General features: G+C 31.1%; 2 protein-coding genes across 3 annotated transcripts in view; one reads left to right on the top strand and one right to left on the bottom strand.

Annotated features, from left to right (window-relative positions):
• LOC139482229 (E3 ubiquitin-protein ligase rfwd3.S-like) overlaps positions 1–16,218 on the top strand; it is a 143,463-nt gene that overhangs the window by 106,187 nt on the left and 21,058 nt on the right. The gene's annotated exons all lie outside the window — the stretch shown is intronic.
• LOC139482230 (TBC1 domain family member 7-like) lies at positions 1,052–16,144 on the bottom strand. The gene is made up of 7 exons (XM_071265966.1): positions 16,014–16,144; positions 8,647–8,903; positions 7,840–8,024; positions 6,936–7,073; positions 5,547–5,692; positions 4,176–4,305; positions 1,052–1,278 (listed from the first exon to the last, which is right to left on the bottom strand). The coding sequence occupies exons 2-7, from the start codon at positions 8,831–8,833 to the stop codon at positions 1,156–1,158; spliced, it is 909 nt and encodes a 302-aa protein (XP_071122067.1). The 5' UTR covers positions 8,834–8,903; positions 16,014–16,144; the 3' UTR covers positions 1,052–1,155.

The raw sequence follows: 16,218 nt of genomic DNA, 5'->3' as shown, positions 1-16,218 counted from the left end.
TTGGTCGCCAATTACTCATATATCTCCTATCTTTTCCATCTTTTGGAAGACAAGAAATGACACTCTGATATTGAAAACTAGAAAAAAAAGTTATGTTACGCAAACCAAGAAAAATGCTCATTTGGGTGCCTTTTTGGCCCCTAATTCCTAAACTGTTCGGACCTCAATTCCCAAAATCAATCCCAACCTTCCTTTAGTGGTCATAAACCTTGTGTTTAAATTTCGTTGATTTCTTTGTACTTGAACTAAAGTTATAGTGCGAAAATCAAGAAAATGCTTATTTGGGCCCTTTTTGGCCCCTAATTCCTAAAATATTGGGACCAAAACTCCCAAAACCAATCCCAATCTTCCTTTTGTGGTCATCAACCTTGTATTAAAATTTCATAGATTTATATTTACTTTTACTTAAGTTAGAGTGCGAAAAATAAAAGTATTCGGACGACGACCACGACAACGTGATACCAATATACGACCAAAAAACTTTCAATTTTGCGGTCGTATAAAAACCAACAGCTAAATGAATGTACAAATTAGTGTTATGAGTTTGCTTTCAGCTATTCACCCTACATTTCTACTTGAAAATCCCTACCATTAAGGTTTTAATGCCACTTTTTGAGTTTAAAGGTGATTTATTGCCTTTGGTCCCCGTATGCTCAAGCTAAAAAAATATAAAACTCCTACCTGTCTTCCATATTTTTCTAGAGGCGGTAGCCCTATTCAAATATTTGTTTGACATAAGTGCTATGAAAACACATGTTGATTCTGACAATACTCGAATATTCACCCTATGCATTATTTAGGTAATAAAATGGGAAATAAACAAAAAGTCATATAATATATTTCATATGTTTTTGTTTTTTGTTTTATTAAATGACACACTTTCGGCATAACAAAAAAACTTAATGACATGCATGCTGCTTGTTTAAAGTAAAAAATCATTGTTTAAATTGTCTCAATCACACAGATTTTATCATTCTACATGTTCTATATCAAAGACAAAGCAGACAGGTTTTGATTGAATGTCCATTGTCTTTCAGTTTTGCAAAGATGTTCCATTTCCATTCTCAATGATATTTCATTTTGGACAGACATCTTATATCAACCATGACTTGACTGGTTACCATTGGTGATGATTATTATGGTTACAGGCTGGATTCAGCTTGGTGAGCGGTCAGAAAACAATGGAGAATCAGACCTTGCTACCATCTGGTGACCTCCATGTTGTTGCCATAGATCTAATGCCTTGACAACCACAACATCTCCACTATCTTCTGGTAACTATAAATTAAAAAAAAAGATAAAATCAACAAACCTTCAGCTGGTGATAAGCAATTTTAATCAACCATTGGTCTATTTTCAACCAATAAAACCCTATAGAACATTTGAAAAATTCCATTAATATTTAATTTCAGAATTTTAACAACCTATTCACAAAAAAATACTATTTTTGTAACATTAACAATTGACCAGCTTTCTATAAACTGTTTCCACATTTATTCCATTGTTCAAATATCTAAAGTTGTAATCCTACTGGTAGTTGAACTGTGCAGGCTTTATTACGTGTTTTACTTTTGTAACAAATGGTCTCAATAGGCAAAGCAGATTGTATGTTGGCTTCTCAAACTGGTTTAACCTTACCACATTTTTATTTTTATTGTAAAACTCTAAAATCTGATCAACATTAAATAGTTTAAAATGTAAGAAACTGACAGTAATAAATTAAAGGCAAGATCTACTATCTATTCTTTAATTTTACTTTTTAAAGGGTTATTGGATAAGTTTATGGTTGTTGTACTTGTGTTCAAAATATTTTCTTTGTTTGGTGTGTGTGTGGAAAGGGAGATAATCCTATCTATTATGAAACACTGTTTTCAGATTACTACATGTACTAGACATAATATTTTATTACATTTTTTTTGTGTGTGCATAATTTCTAATGTTATTTATCTTATGCAATTCAGGTAAATCATGACAGGAACAGTTAGTTATTGTATGCATATTCAGGATAAAACATAAATATTTTATGCATTTTTAAGATGGAAACCTTTCATCTATATGTTCCAGACCATATGAGTATTTGGACAGTAAGCATTCAGGATGGGAACCTTTAATTATCTTCTACATATTCAGAATGGGAACCTTTAGATATCTTATGCATATTTCAGTAAAGCTAGTCAAAAATTATAAAGCTACATGTATGGAAATGTGTACTGCCACCAGAAAAAAATGTGTAAGGGTTCCTCGCCTACTTTTGCTGTTAATGGCAGGCTCAACAAACAAGAGGAAAAAAAATTAATAAAAATATTCCCCTTGATACTATCTTTTAATTGTAAGAAGCTTCTGTCCAAGTTTGGTAAAAATCCAGGATAGTTAAGGCCACACCAATTTAATTCCTTGTTAGATGGACCGGCCTGCACCTATTTTTTTATATTCCCGCTTCCCGCTTCTTGCATCTGGAAATGTAATCATGTCTATTTTCCACACCGTTTTTTTGTAAATATTATAAAAAGATACCAACATTTGTTTTTTAAAATCACAGTCTAACCTGTATATAACGATTTTAAACCCCATCACACTGTGTAAATATCTGTGAGAATATTTATTTCAGCATGTAATAAATTAATCCAACGTGGGAGTGCTCTGATATAAATATATAACAGCCGAAATACCTGTACAGAACAAAACATTGGTTTCTTTCCCTCTTACTTATATTCCCATCAAAAAATGTTTTTGTTGTTGGGGTCCCTTATAGCTTGCTGTTTGGTCTGGATCAAAACCCTGTGCAAAAGGCCGTACTTTGACCTGTGTTTGTTAAATATTATCAGGTTGGGGAAAACCCTCCCTCAGCCAAGGGGTCATTTTACTGTTGTAGAAAAGGAAATAGAAATACCAAGCTTTTGTATAGTGCTACTATACAAAACCTTTGAAAATTAAGAATGTTTTACTCAAAAAGAGGAGAAATACATCATATTTTAAACAACTTTTCTAAAAGAGGGGTCCACTTATTTTGAATAATATTAAACTGTTAAAGTAAATGTGTTAACATGGTTTAAGTCCAGGAATATTACAAAGTTCTTGGACGTGTTTTGACTATTTAATACAAGATAGATATAAAGTTCTTTGGGAAAATATAAGCCCTTTTGTACTAATAAGTGTTTTTTACAAAGAAATATATTATAACTTATATTGACCCCTCATAAAAGGGATATTTATAACATTAAGGGGTTGTTCCCAACCTGATTATGACTTAGATGGAGAATTGTCTCATTGTCAGTCACACATACATAGCCCAGATTTAATTATACAATTATTTCTTGGTGAACAGGGAAAAAATACTTCATAAATTTAAGAAATGTCAAAGTACAAGTGATAAATCAAGTTTTAATATTGTCAAAACCTTCTATCTTATGTTTACAAAAAAAAAATTATAATCGCTCGCCTTTACTTTTTAAGTTTCACCTCAAAAATTTGCAAATTAAATATTTTTTTATTAAAATTTTCAAATCACTCGCTCGTCCCAATTTAAGGAGATCAAAAAACCGTAGAACAAGAAATTAAATTGGTGTGGCCTTATGAATCTAAAAAAAAAATTTAAACTTTAACTGCAGACTGAATGTAATGCTAACTGGAAAAACTAAGTAAAATACGGAAAAAATATATTTTATTTTTTACAAAATTTACTTTTGGATTCTATCGAATGATCATAAACAAGCTTCTGTCCAAGTTTTGGTAGAAATCAAGTATACTTTAAGAAAGTTATCAAAATTTCAAAAACTTCAACCACAGAGTGACTATTTGTAGATGCCGCCGCCAACGATAATGCGGATGGAATGTTGGATCGCTATGTCTCATTTTTTCGACTAAAGTCAAAGGCTCGCAAAAAAGGGTATGTATGCAGAGTCTTAAATCAAGCTTTCAAAGGAGCACTATGATGAATAATAAATTATTAAGGATGACTAAGGCATGAATCTTTCGCATAAAGGGAAATTGGATTTGATATTCCCATTATAACAAGGTGTCAGAAAAGCATTTGGGATCTGCCAGTACCGCTAAGTATTCTAAAAGACATGAAAGACAAAAATCAATGACTTGGGAAAACATACACATGTGGCAGGGTTAATTTATTTTTATTTTACTTCACACTGTGCGTTTTTAAATACAAAACAATTACTTACTTTTGATAAATACTTTAACATAGATTCTCTGTTGTTCATACTCAGCAGAGGTCGTTTGAAGGTCAAGAAGATTGCAACAGCTACATGTACCAAAACTGCAAAAGATCCTCCAACCACTTTGTCCCATATTCTGAAATAAAAAAACTCCAATTAAATTTCAAGTCTACCTAATTGAATCAAAACAGATAAAAAACAAGAATGTGTCCATAGTACACGGATGCCCCACTCGCACTATAATTTTCCATGTTCAGTGGACCGTGAAATTGGGGTCAAAACTTTAATTTGGAATTAAAATTAGAAAGATCATATCATAGGGAACATGTGTACTAAGTTTCAAGTAGTTGTGACTTTAACTTCATCAAAAACTACCTTGACCAAAAACTTTAACCTGAACTTCGCACTTTCATTTTCTATGTTCAGTTGACCATGAAATTGGGGTCAAAACTATAATTTGGCATTAAAATTAGAAAGATCATATCATGAGGAACATGTGTACTAAGTTTCAAGTGGATTGGACTTCAACTTCATCAATAACTATCTTGACCAAAAACTTTTAACCTGAAGTCGGACGCACGAACGGATGGACGAATGAACAGATGAACGAACGGAGGCACAGACCAGAAAACATAATGCCCCTCTACTATCGTAGGTGGGGCATAATAATTCCACTGTAATTGTCCAGTATTAAGAAACTATTTTTTATTATAATTTATGCTAAATTTCAAAAATTTACTGAGATTTATAGAATAACTTCCCATAATTCAGAGGCGGATTTAAGAAAATTTGAGAAAAAAAAAAAAATTAGTTGCTTATATAGGGAATCATTGAAGCGTGGACTTTAATTTATTGATTGAAATCAAGTAGAAAATGATAAAACTACTGTAAATTCAGAAATTATTGCGAGATTTTTATTATTGCCAAAAATGGGACAGGGTTATAATCGTAATAATTAAATTTGCATTTTGATATTTTTTACATGAATTATACATAACTTTTCTCGATATTGCAAAAATTTGAATCGCATTTAAGTCCAAAATGACAAAATCTGCACAATGATAAATGGACGCAAAAATTTCTGAATTTACAGTGCATTTTTTTCAACACATTGTCAATTTGTTTTGAAGCAAAATTATCAACAACATCTTGACAACACCCAGACACCCATTGTTGCATGACGTCTAGGATTTAGATTGTCTGATTTATTTCACATGTGAAATTATTATTTATTTATTTTTTTCATTGGAAAATCAAGGTAATTCATTTCAAACAATGTTATAAATTCAACTCTTGACAGATTGTCATTATAGGTGATTATAGAAGTATTTTTATTCAATATTTCTTAATACAAAGAGATTAAACAATAGTCCAAACCTTTCCATGGATGTATTGGGTAAAATATCAGCAAATCCTGATAGAAACCAGGCTCTGAGTGGTAGTATACTAAACATGTCATGTTGGTTCAAGTGCTGCCAAATCTTAGGGTCCTCTTTCTTCAGGCTGTTCACAGCTTTTTCTGTCTGTTAAATATAATAAGTAGCTATTTATAGATTCGAACTTATTCTAAAGGTATCAACTTTGTCATCATGGTCATTGTGAAAAATTGTTAAATTTCATATTTTTTGTATGATGTTATACAAGAGACCGTCAAAACAACAATGATCAACATTTTTTTCGCAATAATCAGTGTCATTATTTATGCAATCCAGGGCCATAACTCAGAACAGCAAAAGTCAATTTCAACACAATCAATCAGACCTCCATTTTGTAACAAGAAACCTTAATAACATCAAATCATTGTAACAGATTAAATCAAGTAATCTCAATTTGTTCGATTGGAATTGACACAAAAGGTATTTTCCAATTTGGATTAGACTCTTGAACTGCATGCAAATGAGAACACCATAAAAAAACTTCACTTTCATTTTCATCAGTAGCATACCAAAAGTTTAAAGGCCTTGATTGTATAGTTTTCTGAATTTATATGGTGCACACAGAAACAGCTAAAAATGCCTGAAATCTAGAACCCCTGAACGTCTACCCAGTGTACTAACTAAATTCAATAAACCAGATTATGTTCTTTCATTCATAATATATAAGGATATAGGAAGATGTGGTGTGAGTGCCAATGAGACAACTCTCCATCCAAATAACAATTTATAAAAGTAAACCATTATAGGTCAATGTACGGCCTTCAACACAAAGCCTTGGCTCACAGTGAACAACAAGCTATAAAGGGCCCCAAAATTACTAGTGTAAAACCATTCAAACGGGAAAACCAACGGTCTAATCTATATAAAAAAAAACAGAAACGTATAAATTACATAAACAAACGACAACTACTGTACATCAAATTCCTGACTTAGGATACATGTTTTATGGTAATTTGTTTGTGAAAAAAAAATCAGAAATTCTTTTTTAGAAACATGATATCAGAGGCGGATTTAGGGGGGGGTCCAGGGGGCCTGCCCCCCCTTTTTGGGGAAAAATTTGATTGCTTATATAGGGAATCACTGAAGCGTGACTGGAGTGGGCCCCCTCTTAGGCAGTTAGTGGGCCCCCACTTATGAAAAATTCTGGATCCACCACTGGATATTATGCTGTCATCATAGTCTTCAGAATTCATTACAAACCTCTATTAATCTTTTTTTAAAATAAACCTCCATCTATAAATACTCCAATAAGAACAGAAAATTACACTACAAACTGCAATTATGTCCCAATCAACAATTTTAAACAGAGGCAATTACAAAAATTACAAACCAGACTCAAAATTGGCTCCTTCCATTTCAGAAAATATTCATAAAACTTTTTTGCAATCCAGTAAACATTAATATCATCTTCCTCAATATTACTTAAAGCTTCTGAGATAGTAAACAAAGCCATATCATCTGGATCCACCTGAAAATATAGTAAAAATTATCACATGCACTCAGTAGAGATTTTATAATTACTTACAATTCTGTGACAATTTATTGTGGATTTGCTACATTGGCTAGAGGTATAGGGGGAGGGTTGAGATCTCATTAACATGTTTAACCCCGCCGTATTTTTGTGCCTGTCCCAAGTCAGGAGCCCCTGGCCTTTGTTAGTCTTGTATTATTTTAATTTTTGTTTCTTGTGTACAATTTAGAAATTAGTATGGCGTTCATTTTCACTGAACTAGTATATATTAGTTTAGGGGCCAGCTGAAGGACGCCTCCGGGTGCAGGAATTTCTCGCTACATTGAAGACCTGTTGTTGACCTTCTGCTATTGTTTTTTCTATGGTCGGGTTGTTGTCTCTTTGACACATTCCCCATTTCCATTCTCAATTTTATCATTTATTTTCGTGGATACCAATTTTGTTGATTGAGGAAAAAATTATATTTTGTTAACATTTGATATAGTCATGATAGTGGTTTTGCAAAAATGTCTTAAATAAACATTTATATTTTTGGCACACATTTTACATGTTGTATGTTAAAATTAACTTAACTGAGCAATAATATTTAAGACTAAAATTTAAGAAAGTAGGACCAAATAACATATCAAAATATTGTTAGTAAGCTGAAATTTATATTTATTTTTTTACAATTTATTTATGTCTTGTAAGACTTTTTTTTACCGGCAGTCTACCATATTTTTTTATGAAAATCGAGAGTGGCCTGAGAGTAATATAAACTTACTAATTCTTGTTCTTCAAAAGTCAGCATACCAGTTTCTAATTTGTACATTTTTAGAACCAGTAATCCTGCTGTAGTAGAGTTGTCTACCCTTCTCATCAATTTTAGGGCATGTAGTAAATCATTATATTGTTGCTTTCTTTGATCCATCACAAAGTCATGAGATCCTTGACCACATGGCAAAATACCTTAAAAAATAAAAGTTTTATATGTTAAGTGCATAAAGCTATAATTCATAACATCAAATTATTTTGTCAATTGTAAGTTTTCTAACCCTGAATAGTGAAAAGTACTTCATTTTTATTATGCCCCTTCCACTATAGTTAACATTGCTCACCCTTCTGGGGGGTCTGGAAAGGGGATTATAGAATAGAGAATAATGAGCCAAAACTACAGAAAAGTTGGCCATAAAAATAAAGATTATTTTAATATAAGTGGAAAAGTCAAGAATAGAAAATCAAGGGAAGCTAAAATTAAACATTTAAAAGAGTAAGAAAACAATGGTCAAAATTTATATAGAATAGAAATAATAAATGCTGAATTAAAGGACCCCCCATCCAATCCTGAGTTCCTTCTTCTGGACTCCCTGAGAGCCCGAGTATTTTTCTTTTTTTCATTGGTGTTCTCTTAAAGTTGCTCAATTTTTTCTTACTTTTGAACACATAAAAATGTGACAAGTTTTGTGGATTTCTGTCTGTTTTTCTTTAATTTCACAGGCAGCTCATCTAAACTTATCTACATTGCTCTTTGTTCATAACTAAATAGATAGACTGCATAACAGAGATAAATGATATTAATCTAACAAATTACCTAAAATAACTTTCCATAAATATATTCTGTACTTTGCTGGCACTTGGAACATCAGACAGAATTGTCGTAATTTGTCAATGTTCAATGGATGCTCGTTCAGGAGTATTTCAATGGATTTCTTCTCTTCCACTCCACCTATTCCAAACTTCTTGTAGTAGTATGTACGGAAATTTCTCTCATCTGACATCTTAACTCAGTACCTCAGATATGTATTTGAATTATCTCCCTTAGATCACCACAAACCAGAGTTAGGACAGCTGGAAAATTTTGAAATATTTTAATTAGTCTAGATATGCACATGAGATTTGAAAAGTAGAAATGTTCAGGAAAGATATAAACTGAGGTGAAAAATTTCTTACTAATTTTCAACCAGTGCTAGAAATGAAAACCAAAGTGTTCTCCATATATACAAATATAATGTAGAGCTAAACCTACATGCCTTCATGTTGTATTATGTAGTTGAACTGATTATGCTGTCTTTAAAAGCTATTTTTATCAACAACAAAATTTTATTTGAAGCGATATCTTTCATGCCTTTTTACATATTTTTAGACATTTAACAGACTTTACAAAACTAAAATTAAAATAGCTTTTCAAGATTCCATAATAATAGACACATTTCAATTTCATACGCTTCCCCTAACATATCCTTTGTCACAGTAAAAACAAGTATGCCAAGTTCCAGGAATTACAATTTACTTAAATCTCTCATGTGAATTCCATCACCATGTGATCAAATTGTAAGCATAACACTTCCATTGCATATGTTGAGCAAACATTGAGCAAACAAGTGTAAAAGTTTGATCTTACATTGCACAAAATATTTTGGAGATAAAAGTATTTAACATTTTGGTGATTTATTGAATTTTGTCTCCGAATGACCTTACATCTGCTCTGAATAACTTTCTAGCAACATCAGTTTTGAATTGTGACGTTTAATTTTTAACCGATGGCCTGTCATGTTTTTTTTCAAACATCATTACATGATAAATTTATAAAAATACATGAAGAACCATTTGATTTTTTAAAATACTGTAATGGACTGATAAATGGATTCTTAAAGTGGGAAGCAATAGCAGACAAGAACCAGGGTTCCATAGAACCCTTTTCAAAATTTTAATATTGCACCTGAACATCTATCATTGTCTATAAATAAGACATAAAAGTATGTTGCTATTGATGAGTTTCTAATGACAGGAATAAAATATAATTTTCGATAACTCGTTAGCTTTCGTGGGCTTTGCCTCTTATCAACAGGTTGGGGACAACCCACCAAATGGGGAACTATTCCCCAAATGAGTAACAATCTCACATTTGAGTAATCATTTCATAGTGCTAAAAACTAAATTTTCTATAAATGGGTCGATCTTTTAAGGTAAAATGGCACAAATTTATAGAAAATGGAACAACTTCTCCCAAAGAATTATATTTCTGTTATGGGTTTTAAAAAATTTAGAAGCCTTAAAAATAGTCAAATGTTCTGATTTTTCATAGTCTTCAGGGATGATTCCACTATATAGTTTAGGGCCGCTTAACGGCCCTTAAATCGGCCAGCGGCCCCAAAAAATGTTTGTAAGTATAAACTCCCAATTCAGGAAAATAAAACACAAGAGTGCACACGCTGAAATGTCTCTCCTTCTATACTAATCATTGATATTATGTTGATAGTCCTAAGTATAAAGCTTTATTACAACTGTCTCATAAACTTAACATTAACCAAGATAACTAAACAAAGACCAATGAACCATGAAAATGAGGTCAACGTCAGATAAACCATGCCAGGCAGACATGTACAGCTAACAATGCTTCTATACAACATATATAGTTGACCTATTACTTATAGTTTAAGAAAAATAGACCAAAACACAAAAATTAACACTGTGCAATGAACCGTGAAAATGAGGTCATGGTCAAAAGAAACCTGCGCTACTGACATAAAGATCATAAAATATTTCCATACACCAAATATAGTTGACCTATGGCATATAGTATTAGATAAATAGACCAAAACTCAAAAACTTAACTTTGACCACTGAACCATGAAAATGAGGTCAAGGTCACATGACATCTGCCCGCTAGACATGTACACCTTACAATCATTCCATACAACAAATATAGTAGACCTATTGCATATAGTATGAAAAAAAACAGATCAAAACACAAAAATTTAACTATAACCACTGAACCATGAAAATGAGGTCAAGGTCACATGACATCTGCCCGCTACACATGTACACCTTACAATCATTCCATACAACAAATACAGTAGACCTATTGCATATAGTATGAAAAAAACAGATCAAAACACAAAAATTTAACTATGACCACTGAACCATGAAAATGAGGTCAAGGTCACATGACATCTGCCCGCTACACATGTACACCTTACAATCATTCCATACAACAAATACAGTAGACCTATTGCATATAGTATGAAAAAAAACAGACCAAAACACAAAAATTTAACTATAACCACTGAACCATGAAAATGAGGTCAAGGTCAGATGACACCTGCCAGTTGGACATGTACACCTTACAGTCCTTCCATACACCGAATATACAAGCCCTATTGCTTATAGTATCTGAGATATGGACTTGACCACCAAAACTTAACCTTGTTCACTGATCCATGAAATGAGGTCGAGGTCAAGTGAAAACTGTCTGACAGACATGAGGACCTTGCAAGGTACGCACATATCAAATATAGTTATCCTATTACTTATAATAAGAGAGAATTCAACATTACAAAAAATCTGAACTTTTTTTTCAAGTGGTCACTGAACCATGAAAATGAGGTCAAGGACATTGGACATGTGACTGACGGAAACTTCGTAACATGAAGCATCTATATACAAAGTATGAAGCATCCAGGTCTTCCACCTTCTAAAATATAAAGCTTTTAAGAAGTTAGCTAACACCGCCGCCGTAGCCGCCGCCGCCGCCGGATCACTATCCCTATGTCGAGCTTTCTGCAACAAAAGTTGCAGGCTCGACAAATAATCGGTACTTCCGGAAAAGTTTCCGTCACCGATTACGGCAACTATAATTTTTCATAGTTTGTCGTCAAAACGTAGTAAAATCCGGATAAGAATGCTGACTGATCGCATTTTATTAACAACGATTTAATTATGTCAGCATGAGGTAAACAATTTTAGCGGCTGTATTCAATTGAAGTTAAAATGTTATGAGAGTATTTGGTCTCGTAAAAGTAGATCGCTCAGCAGGTTGATCAAAAATATGCTTTTTGTCAACATGGGTCAACAAGATATCTGATATAAAGTATATTTGTAAGATATCTTATATAAAGTATTTCTCTATTGAATAAATATATTTAAAATATTCATTAATTCAACAAAATTTGATAATAATTGTATTGTCATATAAACATATGGTATTTAGTTTGTGACAAAAAAAAAAAAAAAAAAAAAAAAAAAAAAAATTAAAAACCAATTGTTCAGAGAACAATTGAAGGTCTTTCCACTGAAAACAATGTATTTTAATATGAAAGTTGTAAAATTAAGTTTAAAATGTCATTTCAATCGTCAACTGATAGGTTATTGTACGCTGATTCCAGAAATATATGGTTTCTATACAATATTTTTTAAATAAGGGAGATAATTTGTTACTTTCGGTTTGAAAAATGTTACTTCCGATAATATTTGAATATTTAATTGACACTGATTCCAAAAAGATCTGGTTCTATATACTTTTTTATTAATAAAGTACAAAAATAGCTACTTCCGGTTTACACAAGGTCACTTCCGGTTGTTTTTTTCAAGGTTAAATGGTTTGATACCTTTCACCAAAAGTCTCATGGATATATCATGTATAAATATGAGCTGAGAGCAAAGGTCAAAAACTAGAACGTCAAATTAATCTATGACCTTGAGATCAATTTCAAGGTCATAAACCAAGGACCTCAAATCAAAAGACCATAGGACTTAATTATATTTGGTTAATCAGTTATATCACCATACACGTATTTTTAAATACAAGAGGGGAGAAAACTCACTTTTACGTTCAACGTACCCTTGCAATCAAAATTTACGTGTTACGACATGTCGCAACTAACAATTTAGAAAAAATAATTTGTCGATATCTTATACAGTTTCTGGAAATTAGTGGAAATAAGCCAAATAAAAATTGGAATATGACCTTGACCTTTGACCTTGACCTAATTTTTATTTTTTTGGACCAAGGACCTCAAATCAAAAGATCCTTGGTCTTTAGCACTTATGGTTTACAAGATAGAAATGCATATCACTTATATCAAATGCATAAGGGGAAATAACTCTCATATGGAGCGTTCATATCACTTCGGTCAAAATAGGACAAATCATGCGAAGGATATAACGAGCAATTTTGTAAAATAAATTTGTCATAATATTTTACAGTTGCGAAGGAGATGCGCTAACAAGGAAAACAGTGTTTGGGGAGATAACTCCTACAAAGAAAAGTATTTGTTTACGCAGGGTAAATTTCAAAAGCGCATAAACTGTTCGATATCATATACCAAATATCTAAGCGACATATTGCGAAACAAATGTTTATCGCAAGAACAAAATTAGGCGGAAGAAAAAAAAAAAAAAAATAATCAGAAGAAAAACAATAGGTCTTTCCACAGAAAAGTGGAAAGACCTAAAAAACAATTATAATGCAAAGAATTAACAATTCTATAAGAAATTAAAACACATGGATTTTTTTGTCCATCAAGTGGCACAATTTACATATTCTATCTTTTCAAGGAATTTTATATTGTCCACTATTTTCTATTTCTAAAATTTTATGAACACTAACTCTCTATGTGACATTTGAGTATACAGTTTTTACCAAAGTTTTTATTCTTAAATCTATTTTCAAAAATGTTCTTATATTTTTCTCTAAATTGATTTTTCATCAAGGGTTTTAAAGTCTGAATTCTAAAACTTTATCTAAAAGGCCTGGGTTTAGGGAAATATTTGCAAATGTATACCAAAAATATGTATAATACCAGTCCAGCACTTCCAACAATATAAATGTACACAGAAAAAAAATGATTTAATTAATAGACCATAAAAGTGTAACATCTATATAAGTGTATTTTGTCAAATTTTGGCTTTTAACTGACAGATATTAGCCAAACTGAAGATGTCATATTTAATAAGTTCACATTTGTTTCAAAAAGGCAAAGCAAGACAGTTTTTTTCTTTAAATATTTTTTTGGAAAATAAGTCTCTTCAACATGTCCATTATGTTAACTCCTGATTTCAGATTAAAAAAAAAAGATAGACAAAAATAGTTTTTCCTATTAAAAATGTATAATGATATTTGTAGTTTTCCTGAATAATAATTGATGTTATAAAAATTTATTATAAGAGGATTGATATTGTCTGATCATTTTATTTTGTTAAGAAACAGGCTTGCTAAAAATTACTTCCTTCATGGTTTCTTTAAAAATATCATTTGCTTGATTATTAGTTATTATTAGTGATAATTCATTAAGTAATGCAAATAAACAATTAACTACAATGAACATCATGTACATTAATTTATTTTTTTTTACTTTTAAAAAAAAATAATTAAAGTCTGTTGTCTTTCAAATGCTAGTCAATAACTTTATCTTTGACATTTTTGTCTTCTTGCTTCTCAAGATTCTTACTAAGAAGACATTAAAAGAATAAGAAACAAAATCATACAAAAATGAATAAAAACAAATAAAAAAATAAATTTGAATAAATTCAAAAGACAGAAAAATAAAAAATAATATTTAATTAACAAAGGCTAAAACAATGTCTTATTCTACATTTTCAAAAAAAGGTGAAATGTCAATTTTGAAAGAAACCTTAGTTACCTGTACAGGTAAATTTTAAAGAAACATACAAGTTGAAAACTTCAACCCTGATTGATTACAACAGGTAACATTATTAGATAAAACATCAACATATGTTTTATGACGCCAATAAATGGACAACATCTCTAGATTGAATACCCCAATAAATGGCCACCATTGGATGTTGACCATGCAAGAGGGTGGACATAATTAAGAGAATGTCACAGGCTGTACTGTATATGTAAGATATCTTATATAAAGTATAGTAAGTAAGTAAATTATTTATTATAGTGACATGTGTAAATTATGTACAGATTATAAACATATAATATATGATAAATAGTTATACAACCGGCCCTATGGACCTATAAGTCACCTCAAATAAAGTAAAATAATTATTAAACAAAGTATATGTAAGATATATATTTTAAAGTCGATATTAGATATCTTCTATATTATGTAAGATATCTATTTTATATAAGATATATTATAAAAAATATTATTTATGATATCTTATATCTTATAAGAAATATTATTAGAGATATCGTATATAAATTATAAGATATTTCATATAATTTTCTTAATATAATATCCAATAAATTATATAAGATATCTTATACAAAATATATTTATAAGATATTTCATATATTTTAAGATATCTTAAATAAATCTTATATATTAAATGAGATACCTTATATATTACATAAGATATCTTATATATTACATAAGATATCTTATATATTATGAGATAATTTGAAATTCGAATAAATAGCTAAACGGCTTTCCATAGGTTTATGTTAGCTGGCACTTGTGGTATATATGTTTTTGTGATAGGCCTCGTTTACCAAAGTTAAGATGATAGTGCATCATATGCAATAATATTCATGTATTAAAACTTCCCTGGTCTGAATCCAATAATATCTTCAATCAGTGTACAGGTGAAATTAACATAATATTCATTTTCCGTTTTTACAGGAAAATGATATTATTTCGTCTTAGATTGTATGCATAAAAAAATCCCAATTGGGATAAAATTTCCCAATTTGATATTCAAGGGAACCATTTGAAAACACCTGGAATCATCCCTGGTCTTGTATCTTCTCAGTAAATCAAGATAAGGATAATCATCTTTTGGAAAAGTTGCTGCATTTTTCATGAATATGTGCCATTTTAAGAAAAAAGAATCAGTTAAGAAAATTTTGTTTTTTAGCACTACCAAATGATTTCTCAAATGAGGGAGTGTTACTCATTTGGGGAACAGTTCCCCATTTGGTGGGTTGTCCCCAACCTGATCAAGCTAGCCCACTACGAACAGTGCTTTTGACAAGATTTATTTCTTCCTCTGTGCAGCGAATTTGTCACAGTAAATTGACCTGGACCTGCTCGGGACTCTCATACTCCTCTCTGTGGTTTTGGCGTACACGTAAAAACTACTAAGCTAATTAAGCCACTGAGTGTGAGTACAATGATAACATTCTAATATTTTGTTTGCAACTTCATGAACTTGGAACATAGTTACTGTTGACATGCATTTTGTGCTTATACTAGTGGATTATACCTAAAACTAGCAACAGTCTACTCCTTTATAGAAAAGAGAATGTTGCTTTGATATTAAACAAAAATTCAGGTAGTACAAAACTGTTTCAACTCTCACTGACTGTGAACTGTCATCTGACTGTCCAATAAGTCAGGATGGATAAACCAAAGTAAGTTCCGATAATATAAATCAGCATCAGTTAAACACTTTATGTAATAGAAACATT

Source organism: Mytilus edulis, chromosome 7 (genome assembly GCF_963676685.1).
Source record: "Mytilus edulis chromosome 7, xbMytEdul2.2, whole genome shotgun sequence".
NCBI classification, from domain to species: Eukaryota; Metazoa; Mollusca; class Bivalvia; order Mytilida; family Mytilidae; genus Mytilus; species Mytilus edulis.
Note: the sequence above shows the minus strand (reverse complement) of the source record. Positions and strands in the feature narration are given on the sequence as shown.

Bases quoted from the DNA above. Each gene is read 5' to 3' on its own strand.
- LOC139482230 (XM_071265966.1), bottom strand. From the start codon at position 8,833: ATGTCAGATGAGAGAAATTTCCGTACATACTACTACAAGAAGTTTGGA. The intron at 8,025-8,646 runs GTAATTTGTTAG...TTATTTTTTAAG, and splicing joins TTTATGGAAAGTTATTTTAG to GTATTTTGCCATGTGGTCAA. The intron at 4,306-5,546 runs GTTTGGACTATT...TTTTTATTTCAG, and splicing joins CCCAATACATCCATGGAAAG to AATATGGGACAAAGTGGTTG.